Source organism: Meles meles, chromosome 3 (genome assembly GCF_922984935.1).
Source record: "Meles meles chromosome 3, mMelMel3.1 paternal haplotype, whole genome shotgun sequence".
Classification (NCBI taxonomy): domain Eukaryota; kingdom Metazoa; phylum Chordata; class Mammalia; order Carnivora; family Mustelidae; genus Meles; species Meles meles.
In genome coordinates, this window is record NC_060068.1 from 34,159,650 (window position 1) to 34,177,267 (window position 17,618).

At 46.2% G+C, this 17,618-nt stretch overlaps 1 protein-coding gene across 3 annotated transcripts in view; it reads left to right on the top strand.

Moving 5' to 3' along the window:
• The window catches only part of RNF130 (ring finger protein 130), a 140,432-nt gene that overhangs the window by 75,017 nt on the left and 47,797 nt on the right, over positions 1-17,618 (top strand). For all 3 annotated transcript variants that reach the window (XM_045999152.1, XM_045999150.1, XM_045999153.1), the window contains exons 4-5: positions 9,400-9,471; positions 11,267-11,349. In XM_045999152.1, coding sequence (XP_045855108.1) covers positions 9,400-9,471; positions 11,267-11,349 — 155 coding nt within the window. The remainder of the gene's footprint in view (positions 1-9,399; positions 9,472-11,266; positions 11,350-17,618) is intronic.

The following is a 17,618-nucleotide window of genomic DNA, read 5'->3' on the forward strand; positions in this document are numbered from 1 at the left end:
CTTTTATTTCCAGAAGGCAACAGTATAAGGGCAGAGCAGAATTCTCTTAAAAAAGAGTTCTTGCTTGAGGGGAAAGAGAACAGGGTGGAGAAACTAGGGATGAAAGTGAGACTTCACTGTACCTGGTTTTACAGTTTTGACTCTGGAACTGTGTGACTGTTGTAGATAATTTAAAGAAGAAGGAATCATCAAAACTGAAAATAAATGGAAACAAATGAACCTAAATATATTTCAAGATGGTGGCATACACACACGGAGGAAGGAATTATTTTAGGGCACTTTTTTTGGACAGTACATTTCTACCAGGATATAGTCTAAGGATTTAAAAAAAAAATTAAAAAGTCAGCTGCATTGAATTAGCTTACTGTTAGTGGTATTGTTATTTGAAACTATTGTATGTGTATTGCAAGATAAAGCAAATAAGATTGTGGTAATGATCTTAGAAACCAAGTTTTTCACAATAAGAAAAAATATTTAAAAATTAAAGACATTAAGTGATGACATTGTGATCTAATTTTTGAGTTGGAAATAGTGTGAAATCCTGGTTTCTTTTCCTTTTTCTAAAAGAATACAGAGCTCCTCTGTCCATGGTAATGACAGCCCAGTAACAAAGAACACCCCTGTTCATGGAAAAATTCCAGCTACTAAATGCAGAAGGAATGGCAAAATTACCATTTTACATCCTTAATAAAATAATGAATCTCTGTCCCAACTCAAGGTCGTGTGTTCAAGCCCCAAGTTGGGCTCCACATTGGGTATAGGGCCTACTTTTTAAAAAAATGACCCTTAAAAACGATTCATCTTGAGTCTTCTGTACACATTGTATTATTGCATCGTAACCAACTAGTTGGTGAGGGGGAAGTTCCTTGTAAAAGAATTCCAGCTCATCGATGAATTACAGAACCACCATTTTGTAACCGTTCATGAACTGCCAGCCTTAGGCAGTGATCATCAATGGATGCTAAGATCAGCTGGAGGATGTAGGGAGCTGGATAGTGGATGGATGGAGCTCACAAAGTCTGAATCTATTGATTGTCTTGATGTCCATGAGGGCAGGGAAGGCGAACACCGCGTCCTGGCGCTGGGGGGTGTGAGGAAGCACACAGCACCGTCTAGGACGTACACTTACCAGAGCAGGCGAGCCTAAATCTAACTGCTGTTTCATAAGAAATAGACCAAGTACAATGACACCAGGAGGAAACAAGCAGTCAAATTTAGAATATGGGACACTCTGTTAGACAAATAACCCAGTTTTATCATTTTAAAATGGCCTTTTAAAAAAGTATTATGGAGACTTCTGTTTGGGGCCAAAATAGAATCAGATCATGAACTTGGTTTACCCTCCTGCCTGAAACAATGAAGAGACAACAGCAAAAATATATGAAATCATGTCAAGAAAACAGACGACAGTGAGGATCAGGGATGACTGAGAAATGGCAAACAGAAAAGATGAGCTTCAAGTTTTAAGAGTTTCCTCTAGTGTCGGAAGCTTCTCTCTCCTTCCTCCCCTAATTGCCCCCCACCCCATTCCTGTTCTGCTCAGTCCAGGTCTTGTTTTCCTCAGGAAGGGAGGACCCTTTCTTTTTGTGGGGCTGTGGTGGGTGTTTCAGATGCTCAGGGGAGTGGGCCGCCCTCGTTATGTTTTGTTTATCTGTAAAGTGGAGCCTGAGAAATGTCCCCATCCCTGGTTGTATCTCAGAGTCACCTGCCAAGGCTTCTGTTCAGTGAGCAGTCTCTCTCAGGAGTGTGGGGAGGTATTTTATGCTGGTTTCTGGGTTCCCTGGCTCTTGGGACTGTCAGAACCCCTTTTCTCTTCCCTTTAGCACAGCTGCCGAGTCTATATCCTTTTAGAGTAACACTACAGTTAGTGGTTTGACCCCGACTACTTGTCCTCTAGGGTTTGTGGGAGACCCTTCCACCTACCTTCATTAAAGTTGGTCTGCACCCTTTCCTCAGGAAATTTGGTAAGATGTAAACATTACCCCGCTCCCACCGCCTTGTCCCAGTTAAAGGCCCCTCCACTCAGGATTTTCTTTCTGTCTTTCCACTTTGTGACTCGGGTCAAGGCCACCATGACCCACGTTTGCTGTCTCCAGTAGCCAGGTCTCAGTGCTTGTAATGCTTGGCCTTGGACATCATACATCCCAACGTGCACTCTCCCAGCCCTGCTCTCCCTTCATCTTCCCCCTGTTGTGAAATGGTGATTTGATTCTCTGAGCTGCACAGCCAAAACAATCTTGAATAAGAACTAAGTTGCAAGTCTCACATTGCCTGATTTAGTAACTTACTACAAAGCTACAGCAATCAAAGCAGTATGGTGGGGGCATAAAGACAGACCAGTGGAATAGAATAGAGAACCCAGCATTGTTCACAGTAGCTGAAACATGGGAGCAACCCAGGTGCCCACCGACAGACGAGTGGATAAGCAGAATGTGTGTGCATACAACAGAATATCATTCCCCTGACAAGGGAAGACGGCTCTGCAATACACTACAGCACTGGTGGGCTTTGAAGACATTTGCTGAGTAAAATAAACCAGTCACAGAAAGACAAATACTGTAGGACTCCACTAACATGAGATTCTTGGTGTAGTCAAAATTGTAAAGCCAGAAGGGAGAACAGTTCTTGTTCTCAGGGGACTTCTCAGTTGGTGAGCGTCACTTCTTGATCAGAAATTATTCGATTGGTGAGAAGACCTGGCACCTAAACATTTATGCTCCTGACAAATTAGAAAGCTCCAAAATGATGTGAAGTGAAAACTAAGGGGATGCTGCAAGAGACGTAGACAGCCCTGCAGTTAGAGTCCAAGACCACTACCCCTTTCTCAGCGATTGAAAGAGGAAGTGGACAAAAAATCAGAGAGCATGTAAAAGATTTAAACAGACATCATTGATTAACTTGACCTGATTGACATTTAAAGAACACTCCATCCAGCCTTTTCAAGTGTACTCTGAGCCATAGAACAGGTCTCAGTGGATTTAATGGTATTTGAGTCCTGCAGAGTTCTCTGACCACTTGGAATTAAATCAGAAATCAGGGACGCCTGGGTGGCTCAGCTGGTTAAGCATCTGCCTTTGGGATAGGTCGTGATCCTGGGGTCCTGGAATCAAGCCCTGTGATGGGCTCCCTGCTCAATGGGGAGTCTGCTTCTCCCTCTGCCCCTGCCCCCCACTCATGCTCGTGTGGGCTCTCTCTTTTTATCTCTCAAATAAATCTTTTTTAAAAAATCAAAAACTAACTACAAAAGTCTTCGGAAAACTCTCAAATATTTAGGAACTAACTTTTAAATAAGTCATGAGATAAAGGGAAATGGGAGAATCATTTGAATGGAATGAAAATGATGACACAATATCAAAATTTTCAAGATTCCACTAAAGCAGTGCCTTTATTAGAAAAGGTGAACGTTCTGAATACTGCCAAGTTATGTCTTAAGAAACTCGGGAAGAAAAGCAAATTAAATCCAAAGTAAACAGAAGAAAAAGAACAATAAAAGATCATAGCAGCAGTAAGTAAACTAGAAAACAGAAAAACAGTGGTGCCAAGAAAAAAATCAATAAAATTGATAAGCCTGTGGCCACAATGTTCAGGAGGAAAACAGAGAAGGCACAAATTAGCAATGTCAAAAATGAGAGCAATGACATCACTACAGATTATAGGGATAATTAGTGAATATTTTTAATAGTTCTATGGCAATTAATACAAAATGGACAAACTCCATGAAAAACCCTAATGACCAAAACACATTCAGGAAGAAAAGATAACTAGCTCTGTATCTACCAGGAAAACTGCATTTGTAGTGTAAAACTTAAAAAGAAAGAACGAACTCCAGGCAGATGATTTCTGTTGAGTTCTGTCAAACATTTAAGGAAGAAATATACAAACTCCAGAAAATTGAAAAGGCAGGAATACCTCCCATTTCATCCTGTAAAGCCAGCAACATCCTGATACCAGAACTAAACGAAAACACTACAAAACAGAAAACTGTAAACCAGAATCCCTCTTGAACAAAAATGGAAAAATTCTAAAGAAAATGTATCAAATGATACCCAACAATATATAAGAAGGCTAATTCATCATGACTAGGTTGTGTTGATCCCAGGAATGCAGGGCTATTTAACACTAAGAAATTAATTGATATAATTTACCATATTAACAGACCAAAAAAAAAAAAAAAAGAAAGAACAGGAAACCATATGTCTCAGTAGATGGAGGAAAAAACACTTGCCAAAATCCAACATTTCTTCCTGACTTTAAAACTTCTTTATAAACTAGGCATAAAAGGTAACTTCCTTAAACTGACAAGAGGCATCAATGGAAAACTAGCATTTCATCATATGAAATGGTGAGAGATCAGATGCTTCTTTTTAAGATTGGGAACAATAGAAGGATTTGTGCTTCGATGACTTTTATTTCCACATTGTACTACAAGTTCTAACCAGCACAACAAGGAATAAAGAACATAACGAGGGACCCCTGGGTGGCTCAGTTGATTAAGCGTCTGCCTTCTGCTCAGGTCATGATCTCAATCTCAGGGTCCTGGGATCAGGTCCTGCATCTGGCTTCCTGCTCACTGGGGAGTCTGCTTCTCCCTCTGCCTGCCACTTCCACTGCTTGTGCGCTTGCTCACTCTCTCTGAGAAATAAATAAAATCTTTTAAAAATAAATAAATAAATAAAGGTACCCATATCAGAAATGAATAAGTAGGGGCCTCTGGGTGGCTCAGTCGGTTAAGAATCCCACTCTTGATTTCAGCTCATATCATGATCTCAAGCTTGTGAGATCGAGCCCCACGTCGGGCTCCACACTGGGCACAGATTCTGCTTGAGATTCTCTCTCCCCCTCACCCTCTCTCCCTCCTCTGCTCACTCTCATTTACTCTCTCTTTAAAAAAAAGAAATGAATAAAGCACTTTTCATTCACAAAGGACATTAATATCTATTTAGAAAATTTGGTGGTGTCTATAAAAAGGCTGCCAGAACTAATAAATGGGCTTAGCAAGGTTGAGAGACATAATACAAAAATCAATTTTATTTCCATACGAGCACTGGATGAGAATTGAATTTTTTTAAGTACCATTTCCATTAGCATCAAACAGAAAATAAACAGGAAATTGTTAGAGATCTGACAAAAGATGTGTAAGACCTGTACAGTGAAAACTATTGCTGAGAGAAATTAAATAAGAACTAATCAGATGGAGAGATATACAGTGTTCAGGGGGAAGACTCAGTGCTAGTTAGATGTCACTTCTCCCCAAATTGATCTATGCATTTGGTGCAATCAATCCTAATGTAAATCCCAGATAACTTTTTTTATAGAAATTGACAAGCTTAACCTAAAATTCTTATGGGAACACACTGGATCAAGAACAACCAAAAGGATGTTGGAAAGAAGGGGGAAAAAAGTTGGAGGTGTAACACTGATTTCAAATTTGTTTTTACAAAGCACTACAAGAAATTAATGACTATAAGAAATTAATGAGTGTGATATTTGCTTATTAATAGATACATGCTACAAAATAGTGTTCAGACACAGACCCACACATTTATGTGCAAATGGTTTTTGCCAAATGTACAAAGGCAGTTCAGTGGAGAAAGATGAGTTTATGATGCTGGAACAATTGCATATCAGATGCCAAAAACAAACCTGTGCTCAGGACCTCATACCATATACAAAATTAACTCAGTATGGATCAGAGGCCTACGTACAAAACCTAAAACAATAAACCTTCTAGAAAATGGGGGAAAGTCTTGTAATCTTGGGATAGGCAAAAATTACTTAGATATGACACCAGAGTACAGTCCACAAGTGAAAAATTGATAAACTCACCATCAAAATTAAGAACTTTTGCCACAAAGAGAAAATGTATTCAAAAAGAATGGGATCTAGAATATGTAATATCGGGGCGCCTGTGTGGCTCAGTCTGTGGGTGGTTGAATCTGGTTGAGCCTCCAGTGCTTGATTTCAGCTCAGGTCGTGCTCTTGGGGTCATGAGATTGAGCCCCACATCAGGCTCCCCACTCAGTAGGGACTCTGCTTGAGATTCACTCTCCTCTCCCTGTGTTCCCCCCCAAAATAAATAAATCTTTAAAAAATATATGTAGTATACTGTCAAATCAATAATAAGAGAACATACAACTGCATAGAAAAATGGGCAAAAGATTCGGACAGACACTTCACCAGAGAAAATATGCAGATGGCAAACAAGTACATGAAAAGATGCTCACCATCGTTAGTCATTAGGGAAATGCAAATTTGAGCTACAATGAGATACAACTACATACCTCTTAGTGATTACAATCAGATGGAAAAGTCTGACCACCCAAGTATTGGTGAGGATGTGGAGGAAGTGGGATTTTCATACACAGCTTGTGGAAACATAAAAATGGCCCACTCACATTGGAAGACACTTTGACGGTCTCTTAAAAAGTCAAACACACTACCCTATTGCCAGTCTTCCCTACTGTGTAAAGTATTTACCCCAGAGAACAGAAAGCACATGTCCTCACGAAGACTTGTACAAGTCAGTAAGGTGGTTTTCAGCTTTATTCATTGCAGCCCAAACCTGGCAAACAATACAAAAGTTCCATCAATAGGGTAAAAAGATAAATTGCGGTGTATCTGTACAGTGGGATACTACGTAGAGTAAGAAAGCAATGAACTGTGGACACTTGCAGCAACATGGATTAATCTTAAGATAATTATGCTGAGTGAAAGAAACCATATACAAAATAGTACATAGTGTATCGTATTTATGTAAAACTCTGAAAAATACAAAGTACAGTAGCAGAAGGTAGGCGGTGGACAGAAACCAGGATGGGAAGAAGGGATTAGGAAGAAGCACAAGAAATTGGGGAATGATAGATACGGTGTTTTAACGGTAGTCATGGTTTTGTGGGCCATGTCAAAATATCAAATTGTAGGGGCACCCGGGTGGCTCAGTGGGTGAAGCCTCTGCCTTCAGCTCAGGTCATGATCCCAGGGTATTGGGATCGAGTCCCACATGGGGTTCTCTGCTCGGCGGGGAGTCTGCTTCCTCTGCCTGCTGCTCTACCTGCTTGTGCTCTCTTTCTCTTTCTCTCTCTCCCTGTCAAATAAATAAAAGCTTAGAAATATATATCTAATTGTACACTTTCAATATATGCAGTTTAAGTCAATTCTGTTTCCACAGGCTAAAAAGATACATATATGGTAGAGGAGACTCTCACAGACTAAGAGAAAATTGAGGGGAACAGCAACCAAATGCAATGTTTGGACTTTGTACCCTGAGTCAAGCCAACTACATAAAAAGATATGTTGGGGGTGCGCCTGGGTGGCCAATTGGGTGAATGACCAACTCTTGATTCCGGCTCAGGTCATGGTCTCAGGATCATGAGATCAGGTTGGGCTCCACTCTCAGCCATGGTAGGGGTGGGGAGAGTCTCTCACTTCCTCTGCCCCTCCCCTCCCCCCACCCACATATGTGTGAGCTTGCGTGGTCTCTCTGTCAGATAAATCTTCTTTAAAACATAGACATTTTTGGGTGCCCAGGTGGCTCGGTTAACCAACTGCTTTCGGCTCAGCTCGTGATACTGGAGTCCCGGGATCACGTCCTGCATCGGGATCCCAGCTCCATGGGGAGTCTGCTTCTACTTCTGACCTCCCTTCTCATGCTCTCTCTCTCTCTCTCAAATAAATAGATTAAATATTTAAGAAAAAAAATAGACATTTTTAAGAGAACTGGGGAAATTATAGTATAGTCTGAGCATTTGATAATGTTGATAAATTATTGCTAATTTTGTTAGACAGTGGCAGCAAATGAAAGCCCCTATCTATAAGATATAGTGATAGTTTTATGTGTGTGAAATGCTTTGTGATATGAAATCCTCTAGCACAGTAAAGAGGAGGGGATGGATGGAACGATGGAAAATACTGGTAAAACATTGATCATTGAAGCTGGATGATGGGTAGATACATAGAAGTTCATTAACTTATTTTCTTTTGTATATTTTTTAATTCCCCTAAAATGTTTATGTTTCTGTGATTTTTTTTTCATCCTCGGGATATAAAATCCAAGGTCTCCCCTTCTCTTAGTCCCCACCATCCCCCCTCAGGCTCAGCATCTGCCTCTTCTCACTGTTCAAGACCTGCTTGTGTGCAGAGTGACCACCTGTCTCAGCGTGCCTGTTTGTACCCACTGTCCCATGTAATTACTGATAGGGCCCTCTGACTCCCAGAACGTTCTGTTTTGCACAGTCAGGTATATGCTCATCCTCGCGATATCAAATAATTTCCTTCATAGTCCTGTGCTTCACGCCTATTTATTTTTCTTAGGTTTCCTTGTCCAGAAGGCCCCTCCCGTCCCCTGTGCTTTTCCTGATTGGATTCCTTCCCACTAGTGTTCCACATCTCTGCTCAGGGTTCCTTTCCTCAAGCCTTCCCTGACGTCCCTCCTCTCCCCGGCCCCCAACCCCCACCGTGCTCAGCTGTCCCTCTGCGCCGCACACCACCCAGGCATCCTCTGCTGTGCAGCACTCGGTCACAGTATCTCCTCATCTGTCCCCCGATTCACCTGGCATTTTGAGTTTTGGGAGCACCATCTTTCCCCTTGTGGGTCCTTGGTATCTAGCAATGTCTGCCCAAATGTGGGATCCGTCCAGTCTCTGAGATTCTGTGACTTAACCTTTTCAGACAGCTAAGCTCACGGAGCATTGTGGTGGTGGAAACAGAAGGAGAGCTCGTGACTGCCTCTCTCCTGCCTCGCTGGGCACCGTGGTGCACCACCACAGGGGCATTGGAGGCTCGAACTTATCATTCTGATCGTTCCGGAGCCATGAGGGCCGTACTTGCGGCTCTGACAGGTGCAAGAAGTAGATCTCAGTAATGCTGTAGTATTTCAGAGGTTGTTTGTTTTTTGTTGTTGTTTTTTTTTTTTTAATTTATTTAACAGAGATCACAAGTAGGCAGAGAGGCAGAGAGAGAGCGGGGAAGCAGGCTCTTCGCTGAACGGAGAGCCTGATGTGGGGCTGGATCCCAGGACGCTGGGATCATGACCTGAACCGAAGGCAGAGGCTTTAACCCACTGAGCCACCCAAGCACCCCATTTCAGAGGTTTATTAAACACAGGGACGCAACCATAACAGTGGTTATGACCCTGGTGTTTTTTCCCACTATATATACTTTTGAACTATTCAACCAGGATGATTCAGTAATTCAATTCAGAAAGCTGAATCTATGGGAAAACTGCCAGTTTGTCTCGTTTTTTAATTGCTAGACTCCTTTTATTGTTAGACTCCTTTCCTGTGACGTGACCTAGAGAATGTTATGGGATAACAGGGGCTTTATACATTTAATGACTTTAAAGTGAAGGACGTCATCTAGAGATCTCGCATTAATGTCTGTTTTTCTTTGTAATTGTCATAGCGTCGTCTTGGAGATGCTGCCAAGAAAGCCATCAGCAAATTGACCACCAGAACAGTAAAAAAGGGTGATAAGGTATGGTAGCGAAATAACTTTGACATTATAAAAACAATAAGTAGTTTCACCTTCGAATTGGTGGGAGAGAACACACCCTAATCATTTGTGTGTCTCCGGATATACAATCTAGTGCTTCATTTTAGAACAGCCTCCCTTCGAACTCTTACCCTTAGCATGCCTCATTTGGAGGCCATCCCTAGAGTTTCTGACTTTCCTGGAGTTGCAGTACTCCTCCATTACCAGCTGCACTGGTCTCCTTCCCCGAGCCATGGTGTCCCACCACAGCCAAGGATGCCTTGGGCAGAGCCCTCATGGGTCAGTTGGTGCCCTCGGTGGCCAGGAGTATACGTCCTCTTCCCTGTGCTTCCTTTGTGTTTTAGTCCCTCACCAGTTCACCAGAGAGCTGGAGCCCCACATCTCCCAGGACTGTCGTTAACAAGGTGCTGCCCAGTGGGCCAGACGGTTGGAAGGAAGCGCCCAGAGTGTCAGGGTTGTGCCCTTGGCGTGGGGAGACCGAGTGAGAAAGCCAGTGACTGAGGCGGTGGCCAAGACAGCTCACCAGAGCTGCCTGGTCGGGCCTCCGTCACGTGGAGCCCGCTTCTGCTGCATGAGGACAAAACAGCAGCTTGGGGCTAGAGCCTGCACGCTGTGCATTCGGTTATCTAGAGGGAAAAGTTGCACCTCTACAGGCAAAAGCCCGAAGCTGTTTTCTGTAGCGTACCCGGCTCTCACATTGTGATGAACAGCCCTGGGAGGGTAATTTCAGACAGTTCTCCATCCTCCATAGTTTCACCACTTTCTCGACTTCACCCGTTTTTACTCCCACCCCCTTGACACGGCTCTGGAGGGTGGAGACCTTTTCAGTGAACACTAAGGGAATAAAGAGGTGAAAACATCGGCAGAAAGTAAAAGCAGCATCAGGACAGCAGCTCTCTAATCCCAGAGGGAATAGTCACCCTCTCGGCCTGGCAGCCTTCAGCTGCCACATCAATTTAAATTCCCCGTAGCTGGTCTAACCTACCCATCCTATTTTGTCCTTCAGGTTAACACCAAACAGTCTTTCCTTATTCACACCAACACCTCTGCCAAGTTTGCATCTCCTAGACCTACCCATAGTTGTCCCACCAAGTTTCAGTCCCAGTGGCCATGACACAGCAGGTTGTCTCCCCTTTCCTGGCTTACGTTCTGGTAGTGCTCCGCTTAGACAACTCAGGGGAGTCCCTTCCCGGCATGGGCGAGGAAGGAAGCCAGTTAACCTGGGGGGCCCACCACCCGGCTGAGTCCTCCTGAGTGTCCACAAAGACCCAGGATCGAGTCGGGCCATGATTGTTCTCTACCCCAGACCTGGGACCAGCTCCCATCCTTGGGGCTTGATCTTTTGGGGGCTCACCATCTTTTCTGCCCGCACTCTGATACGTGGTCAGAGGACAACCCACACTGTGGAGGGTGTGCGGGGAAGCCCACTGACCCAGAACCATGATGCCGTCATGGTGGGGCGAGCGGAGGGTGTCCACGGTGATGGTGGGTTTGAATCTTGAAACACAAGTAAAAATTCTGCCTTCTAGGACCCTTCACAAATAGAATTAGCAGTAACTATTAAAACGTAGTTTCAAAACAAGGTAGAGGGGTTTTGGTATCATTTGGGTCAGTGCAGTTAAGCAACTGAAAACGTGAGAAGTGCTGGTAGCTGTTCACTTCCTAATGGTTTGCTTGCCATGGGTACCACGGGAAGATGCTCTGCTGGATTGTCTCCCCGTTTCTGTATAGCTTCCATTCTAGCCTGTGACTCTCGTGCCTGTGCTTCTCCTCACAGGAAACAGACCCTGACTTCGATCACTGCGCAGTGTGTATCGAGAGCTACAAGCAGAACGATGTGGTGCGGATTCTCCCCTGCAAGTATGTCCGCGTCTTTTTTATTTTTTTTTTAAGATTTTATTTATTTATTTGACAGACAGAGATCACAAGTAGGCAGAGAGGCAGGCAGAGAGAGTGAGAGGGAAGCAGGCTCCCTGCTGAGCAGAGAGCCCGATGTGGCACTCAATCCCAGGACCCTGAGATCATGACCTGAGCCGAAGGCAGCGGCTTGAACCACTGAGCCACCCAGGCGCCCCCGCATCCTTTTTTAAAACAGAGTGCTGCTTGTGGGGCACGCACGCCCCCCTCTCAGGGTGAGGGTCCCACTGGCTCTCGCACCCGCTCGCCAGGCTCTGGCGGCAGGCGGAGGCAGGGCACCACATTACCCGTGAGGGGGTAGCAGTCGGCAGGAGCTGTGCGCCTTGGCACACACTGACAGCAGGCCTCCGCCGCTCGTGAGAAACACGGGGAGAACCTTTGGGCACATCATAGCCTAAGACCATTACAGTCAAGAATGTTCAATTCTGGGACTCTCATGGGTTTCAAAAGGAGCCCCTTGCTCCTCTTCCTGTTAAATCCCAGCGCATCACTAGGCCCTCCAGTGAAGGCTCTGTGGTGGTGACTTGTCACCGGGAACCAAAACTCTAGGACTTGGACCAATCCTTCTGAACCTGGGTTACTCAGACTGGCTGCTGGGCCAGGCCCTCTGCTGGGTGCACTTGAGGTTACTGTCCTGTGCCAGGGTCCGTGCTTTTCTCTCCACTGTACCTGAGGGACAGGGACCCTCCTGGTAGATGCCGGGGTCATACGGTCCAGAAAAGGGGGAGTCAAAGGTCTGCCTTTACTGCTCCGTATATCGGGCCACATTCACTCATGTGTGGTGCTCTAAATAGAGCAAATGTTCTTTAGAAGCATGTTGAATGGAAAAAATACAAAGTTGCCTACTGAGAAGCCTCAAATCAAAGACTTTAACTCTTATTTTTCCACTCCCTTAAAACATAACCACGCTGACCACTTACTAACACAGAACATGTGAACAAATGAAATAATTGTCAGTGGTTGTCTCCATGAGGCTACTGGTACCATTTTCTTCCCAAAGTCATCGATTTTAAACCTAGAAAGATCTGCGAGGGTTTTTGCTTTTTTTCTTAATCATAGAACTTAAGAATAATTCCATATGCTGAAATAGAAAACCAGCTTCTAGGATTCAAGTCAATCTAGTTTACTTATAAAGGAAAATCTACAAAACTAATGGTACATTTCCTGTAGAAAATTAAATTGCATAATTAGCAGATAGCCATCAGGTATGGTTTAAAACAGGCTGGAGGAAATACACTTCCAAATACAAACCAGGAAGATCAGTAGGTACAATAGAAAGCATTACCCACTCTTAGCCGGTTTTAAACCTGTTTTCACCTGCACAGATCTCTGACACCAGAATCACCAGGAAGAGGCCAAGTCTTTCCACATTCTGTCTTCCTATTTCAGGCCAGGGTCCCTCTCGCCCCCACAGAGGGACCATCTGGACCCAAGAACAAAGGCCTCTGAAGCCAATCATGGTTGTTACTAGCTCGAGAGTGTCTTCCTCAGTGGGGCCTCGGCCAAAAATAGATTACTCTGGAAGCTTGCTCACCTCCTCCCCACCTCCTGAGCACTGAGTGTTCCAAAGTTTCATTCTTCGTTCTCCTTTTTCTTAACTTAATCCAGTGCTTTCCAAACCAGATGGTGTGTCGGAATCCGTGGGGAGTGTTGAGAAAAACACATCCCAGAGCCTGGGCCTGTGGCTCGTAATAGTCACCTGAGCAGCACTCCACAGTGTGCCCCTCCATCCCGGGCCTCGCCCTTCTGAGGCTGCGCCTGTGGCTGCGGTCTGCTTTTGCATGTTAGAATTCTGGCAAACTTAACGATGTTTCTCTGTGCCCGCTGTCAGGGCACTGCACCCTCGGTGGGTTGTGTTCCTTTGCTGGGTCCTTGTCTGATGCTCTGCCCGAGTCCCCCTTCTGCTCTGGGGCCGGGTGCTCTCCATTACACATATTCCTGAAGCCTCAGCAAGTGATAGCCTTCTCTGCTCGGCACAGCCGTTTACCTCACTGAAATGGTACCAACAGCAGGATTCTCAGGTATAGGAAAAATTAACCTTGCACGTCAAGCAACGTTCTGTGGGACCGGAGTCAACAGCTTCTCACCCAGAGCAAAGTTTCTGAGCCTTGGTACTGTTGACCTTTGGGACCACATGATCCTTTGGGATCCTTTGGGGTTGGGGGTGGGGCGGCTGGCCTGTGCATCACAGGATCTTTAGCGGTGTCCCTGGCCGCTCCCCCGAGAGGCCTGCAGCAGCCCCTACACACAGTCGAGGCAGCCACTCACATAGAGAGTGGCCTCGGCCGATCTCCGTCTTCGCTTCATATCTTCTCCACACCTCTGGTTTCTGGAGGACCCCCTCTAGGATACTTACAAATGAATTTGGGCTGTGGGTTACTACCTCCTTTCTTCCCTCTGCCTGGGACATCCTGCCCTTCCTTTTTTGTCTGTAGGGCTTTGGAACAGAGCAGAAGGGTGACTCTGCTACCTCTCCCTTGAGCTCTCATGCCCAGTAGTGCTGACGCCTTCCTGCCTCCCATGGGACTCTCTCTGGCCCCCCACCCCCAGCTGGGCCTGGAGTGCTGCCCAGAGCACCCGTCTCTTTCCCTGGTTGGCTCTCCTTGTTCAGTCTCCTTTAAACACCGTGGCTCATCCCTTTGTTCCTCACTCTGGCCAGATAGCTTCCCCCGCAGCTTCACGGACAAAGTTGTGGTTGTTTGACCCCAAAATTCCCTCCACTTCCCGGCCTCAAGCTTTCAGTGCACCTGCCTCCCCACCCAGCCTTGCAGTGTCCCTTCCCATCAGGAGGGCGGCGGGCTCCTTTTGTTCCCACACACTCTTTCCACCTCAGCCTCCCCGCGCCCAGGGGACCTTACTCTGCTGACTCTCTGCCCCTGCCAGTTTTTGTTCTTTCGGTCTGTACGCCGACATTTCATCATATTCAAGCCGTCCTATGCCATTGTCATAAGCCATTGCTAAACACCGTCCTGCGGCTCCTCCCTTCACAGCCAGACGGAAAGAGCTGTGCTCACTGTCCCTTCTTCACTTGAGTGAGGAACCAAGGAAAGCCCAGGTGCCTTTGTTTCTGTCCATCCTTAATTTTTAACAAGCTTCTCTGCAGACTGAACTTGGACTTTCTATCTAGAGAGAGCAGAGCTCATGGATTGCTGCCATTTTGCTGCATGACCTTTCTTTTTCCTCTTCTGTCACATTAATTTACTGTGGACAGATGGCTCTTGGCCTCGTTTGGGGGCCTCCTGCTTGTGTCCGTTGATTAAAGCTGATCATCCTTGGAAGCTAGCCAGCACATCTTAGAAACTATCACCTTATTTAGACCTCTTATTTAAAGGTCAGCCACAACATTCTTTTAGTAGTTAAAAATACTTTTCTGGGGGTGCCTGGGTGGCTCAGTGGGTTAAGCCGCTGCCTCGGCTCAGGTCATGGGATCGAGTCCCGCATCGGGCTCTCTGCTCAGCGGGGAGCCTGCTTCTACCCTGCTCCTTCTCTCTCTGCCTGCCTCTCTGCCTACTTGTGATCTCTGTCTGTCAGATAAATAAAATCTTTAAAAAAAAAAATACTTTTCAGAAGCCGAGGGCCATCGCTCGGATCACCATGTGTCCAGGATGCCACTTTGGGAGCCTAAAAGGGGTCCATCTTCTGGCCGCTGCGTCAGGCATCACGGGCGTATCCCAGCCTCCAAGGAGAGCCTGTTCCAGCACTGTCTGCTGCCAGCCCGGCAGGGGGGAAGAGTTCTCATCTCTGACCTTTCATAATTCTGGATCTCTCTATATTTGCCAGGCTCTTGCACGGCAAAGTGGGAAAACCACTCAGCTCTAGTGCACCCTCCTCTCCCTACCTCCGGGCATCGCTCTGCCCTCTCCAGTTTGTGAGGTGTGCAGGAAGTAGGAAAGGGGAGGGCGCCCTACTACTGGTTTCACTCTGCATTCTGTACCCCAGAGCATTTCTTGCAGGAATAAAGAGCTTTTTCCCTGAAGTTCTGATCTGCTTGTTCTTTCCACGTTTCACTGGTCCTCGGTGCATCGCCTGCTTTCACGTGTACTCTGACTGTTCGAGTCTTTTATCACAGTGGGAAGGGCTTCTCTGGCTGGCCCCAGGAGCCACCCACTGAGGTGACCGTGGGGGCCCAGGGTACACCTGCAAGCTAGTCAGACATTGCTGGTGCTGGGCGTGCCGGCACCAGAGGCCTGCGCACACGTTCTGACCACTTGTTGGGCTAGTGTGGGAAACGTTAGCATGACTTCAGCTGAGTGCATGTTTAATGGTACCTTGCATTTGCACGCCGCTGGGGGTTTTCTAAGTATTCTACGACAGCTCGTCACTTGCCGCTCCAAACAGCGCATGCCTTCGCCTCTTGGCCTGGCAGCTCCACGCTGACACAGCCAGGAGGTGGGCTCAGACTGTGGCAGCAGAAAGTGTGTCTGGGAGGAATGGGGGGGGCCAACGCCGAGCTTCGTGCAGCAGTGACGCAAGAGGCGAAGGGGATGGGTGAGGAGGGCAAGAAGGAGCACAAGGCAGTTACCCACCAAGGTAGCAGCAGTGGCCCCGAGGAGGCAGGGTGTCTGCATCAGAGGGCCTGGGGGTAAACAGTGAAGCTGCCGGGCCATTTTCAGACGAGAGGGGCATGCATGGGAGCCAGGCTGACAACCTCCGCATCTCCCCCGAGGCGAGGTGCAGGAACCAGCTCTCAGGGACTCTGTTGAAGGAGGGAGGGGGTAGGTGGCCAACTGGGGTTGGGGTGATCAACAGGAGAAACACAGGGTACACACACAGTCACAAGGGAAAGATTTTTTTAGTTTAAGGAAAAAAACTTAATTTCTTCAGATTTGGGGCCAGCTAAGGAAGGGAGACATTCTGAGTTTATCCCTGGAGACACAATTAGTCGCAGTTGTCCATTACTGTACTGAAAAGGGGGATGGAGGGACAGTCCTTTACATCGACAAACCTCAAAGGGAACAGTTTAAAACTCCGACATAGGGAAAACCCATGTATAACTAAAGTTAAGGAACAGATAAACAAAGGACACTCAGCTCATGCGGCTTTAAAAATTAAATATGGGATTATACCATCTTTTTCTGAAAAACCAGTAATAGAAATGAAAGGAAGTAGGCTAAGAAATAAAGAAAAGTGAAAACGCTAATGATGGGGACCGGGGAGAGCAAACCACCATTTGCCCCCAGGCTGCAGCTATCTGCTAAAACCAGGGTCTCTGTAAACAGCTAATGCCAGTGGCCCCATCACAGGTCACACAGCCTCTTCTCTTCTGTCACCTGCCAACCACCCAAAGTCCATCATCCACCCCACGTGAAGCTGGCCTCCATCGCCCGTCCCACTAACCAACCCGCCACTAACCAGACCCTCAGAGGTCTGTAGGTCAGAAGTTAGGCAGATGCACCCTTGTGAGGCGGAGGATCCTGTCACTTAGTCGACCTAAAGGGGTCTGTATCCCCAGAAAGATGAGAAGCCTTATGCTAGTCTTTACCAGACTACAGTGAACTCTGGCACAGTTGACAGCTACTGGGGTATGGGGCCCTGCAGGCAGGAGCCCTTCCCCCTCCCCTCTCAACCCCTCCCCCCGACCCCGAGCACTCTCCTACGAGGATACTGAGGATACCTGAACAAGAAGTGGATGTGCTTTGTGTGTACTAAATGAATTTCGGGCTCACCTGTGGTTTGATGACTTTTGCCCCGTGAGTAAAAACCTGCAGGTTTAAATAAAAGCCTACCGGGACAAGGAAGCTCTGGTTCACTGCACTGATAAATTCAGTCTTCGAGATCTTTATTCTTACCCGAAGAAGTGAGGGCAAAGTCACCAAGTATCAGAGGTGGGTGCGGATCCAGCGTTGAGGTTGAAACTGTAAGCATGCATGTTTCTTCCAAATCCCAAGTAAAGCAGCGAGATGTTTAGACTCCTTCCTTTATATGATGAAAACTGCGTTTTAAAGCAGCTGCATATAATTATAAGCCACATATAAATTATAGATTCACAAAGTTGTAAAGGCATTTCCATCTGATATCTTTCTTGAAATTTTTTATCTTACCTCGAGACTCCAAGTATAGTTACTCCAAGGTGTCCAGGGTATGTGTCCTGGCACCTGCCTCTCTCCCTCTCTGGCCAGGACTCTGGGGCCTCATTTTACCTTCTACCAGCTGCCATGGGGAGTCCTTGAACTTGAGAAGTGATTGCCACAGCTCCCTCAAAGTCTCTCGCT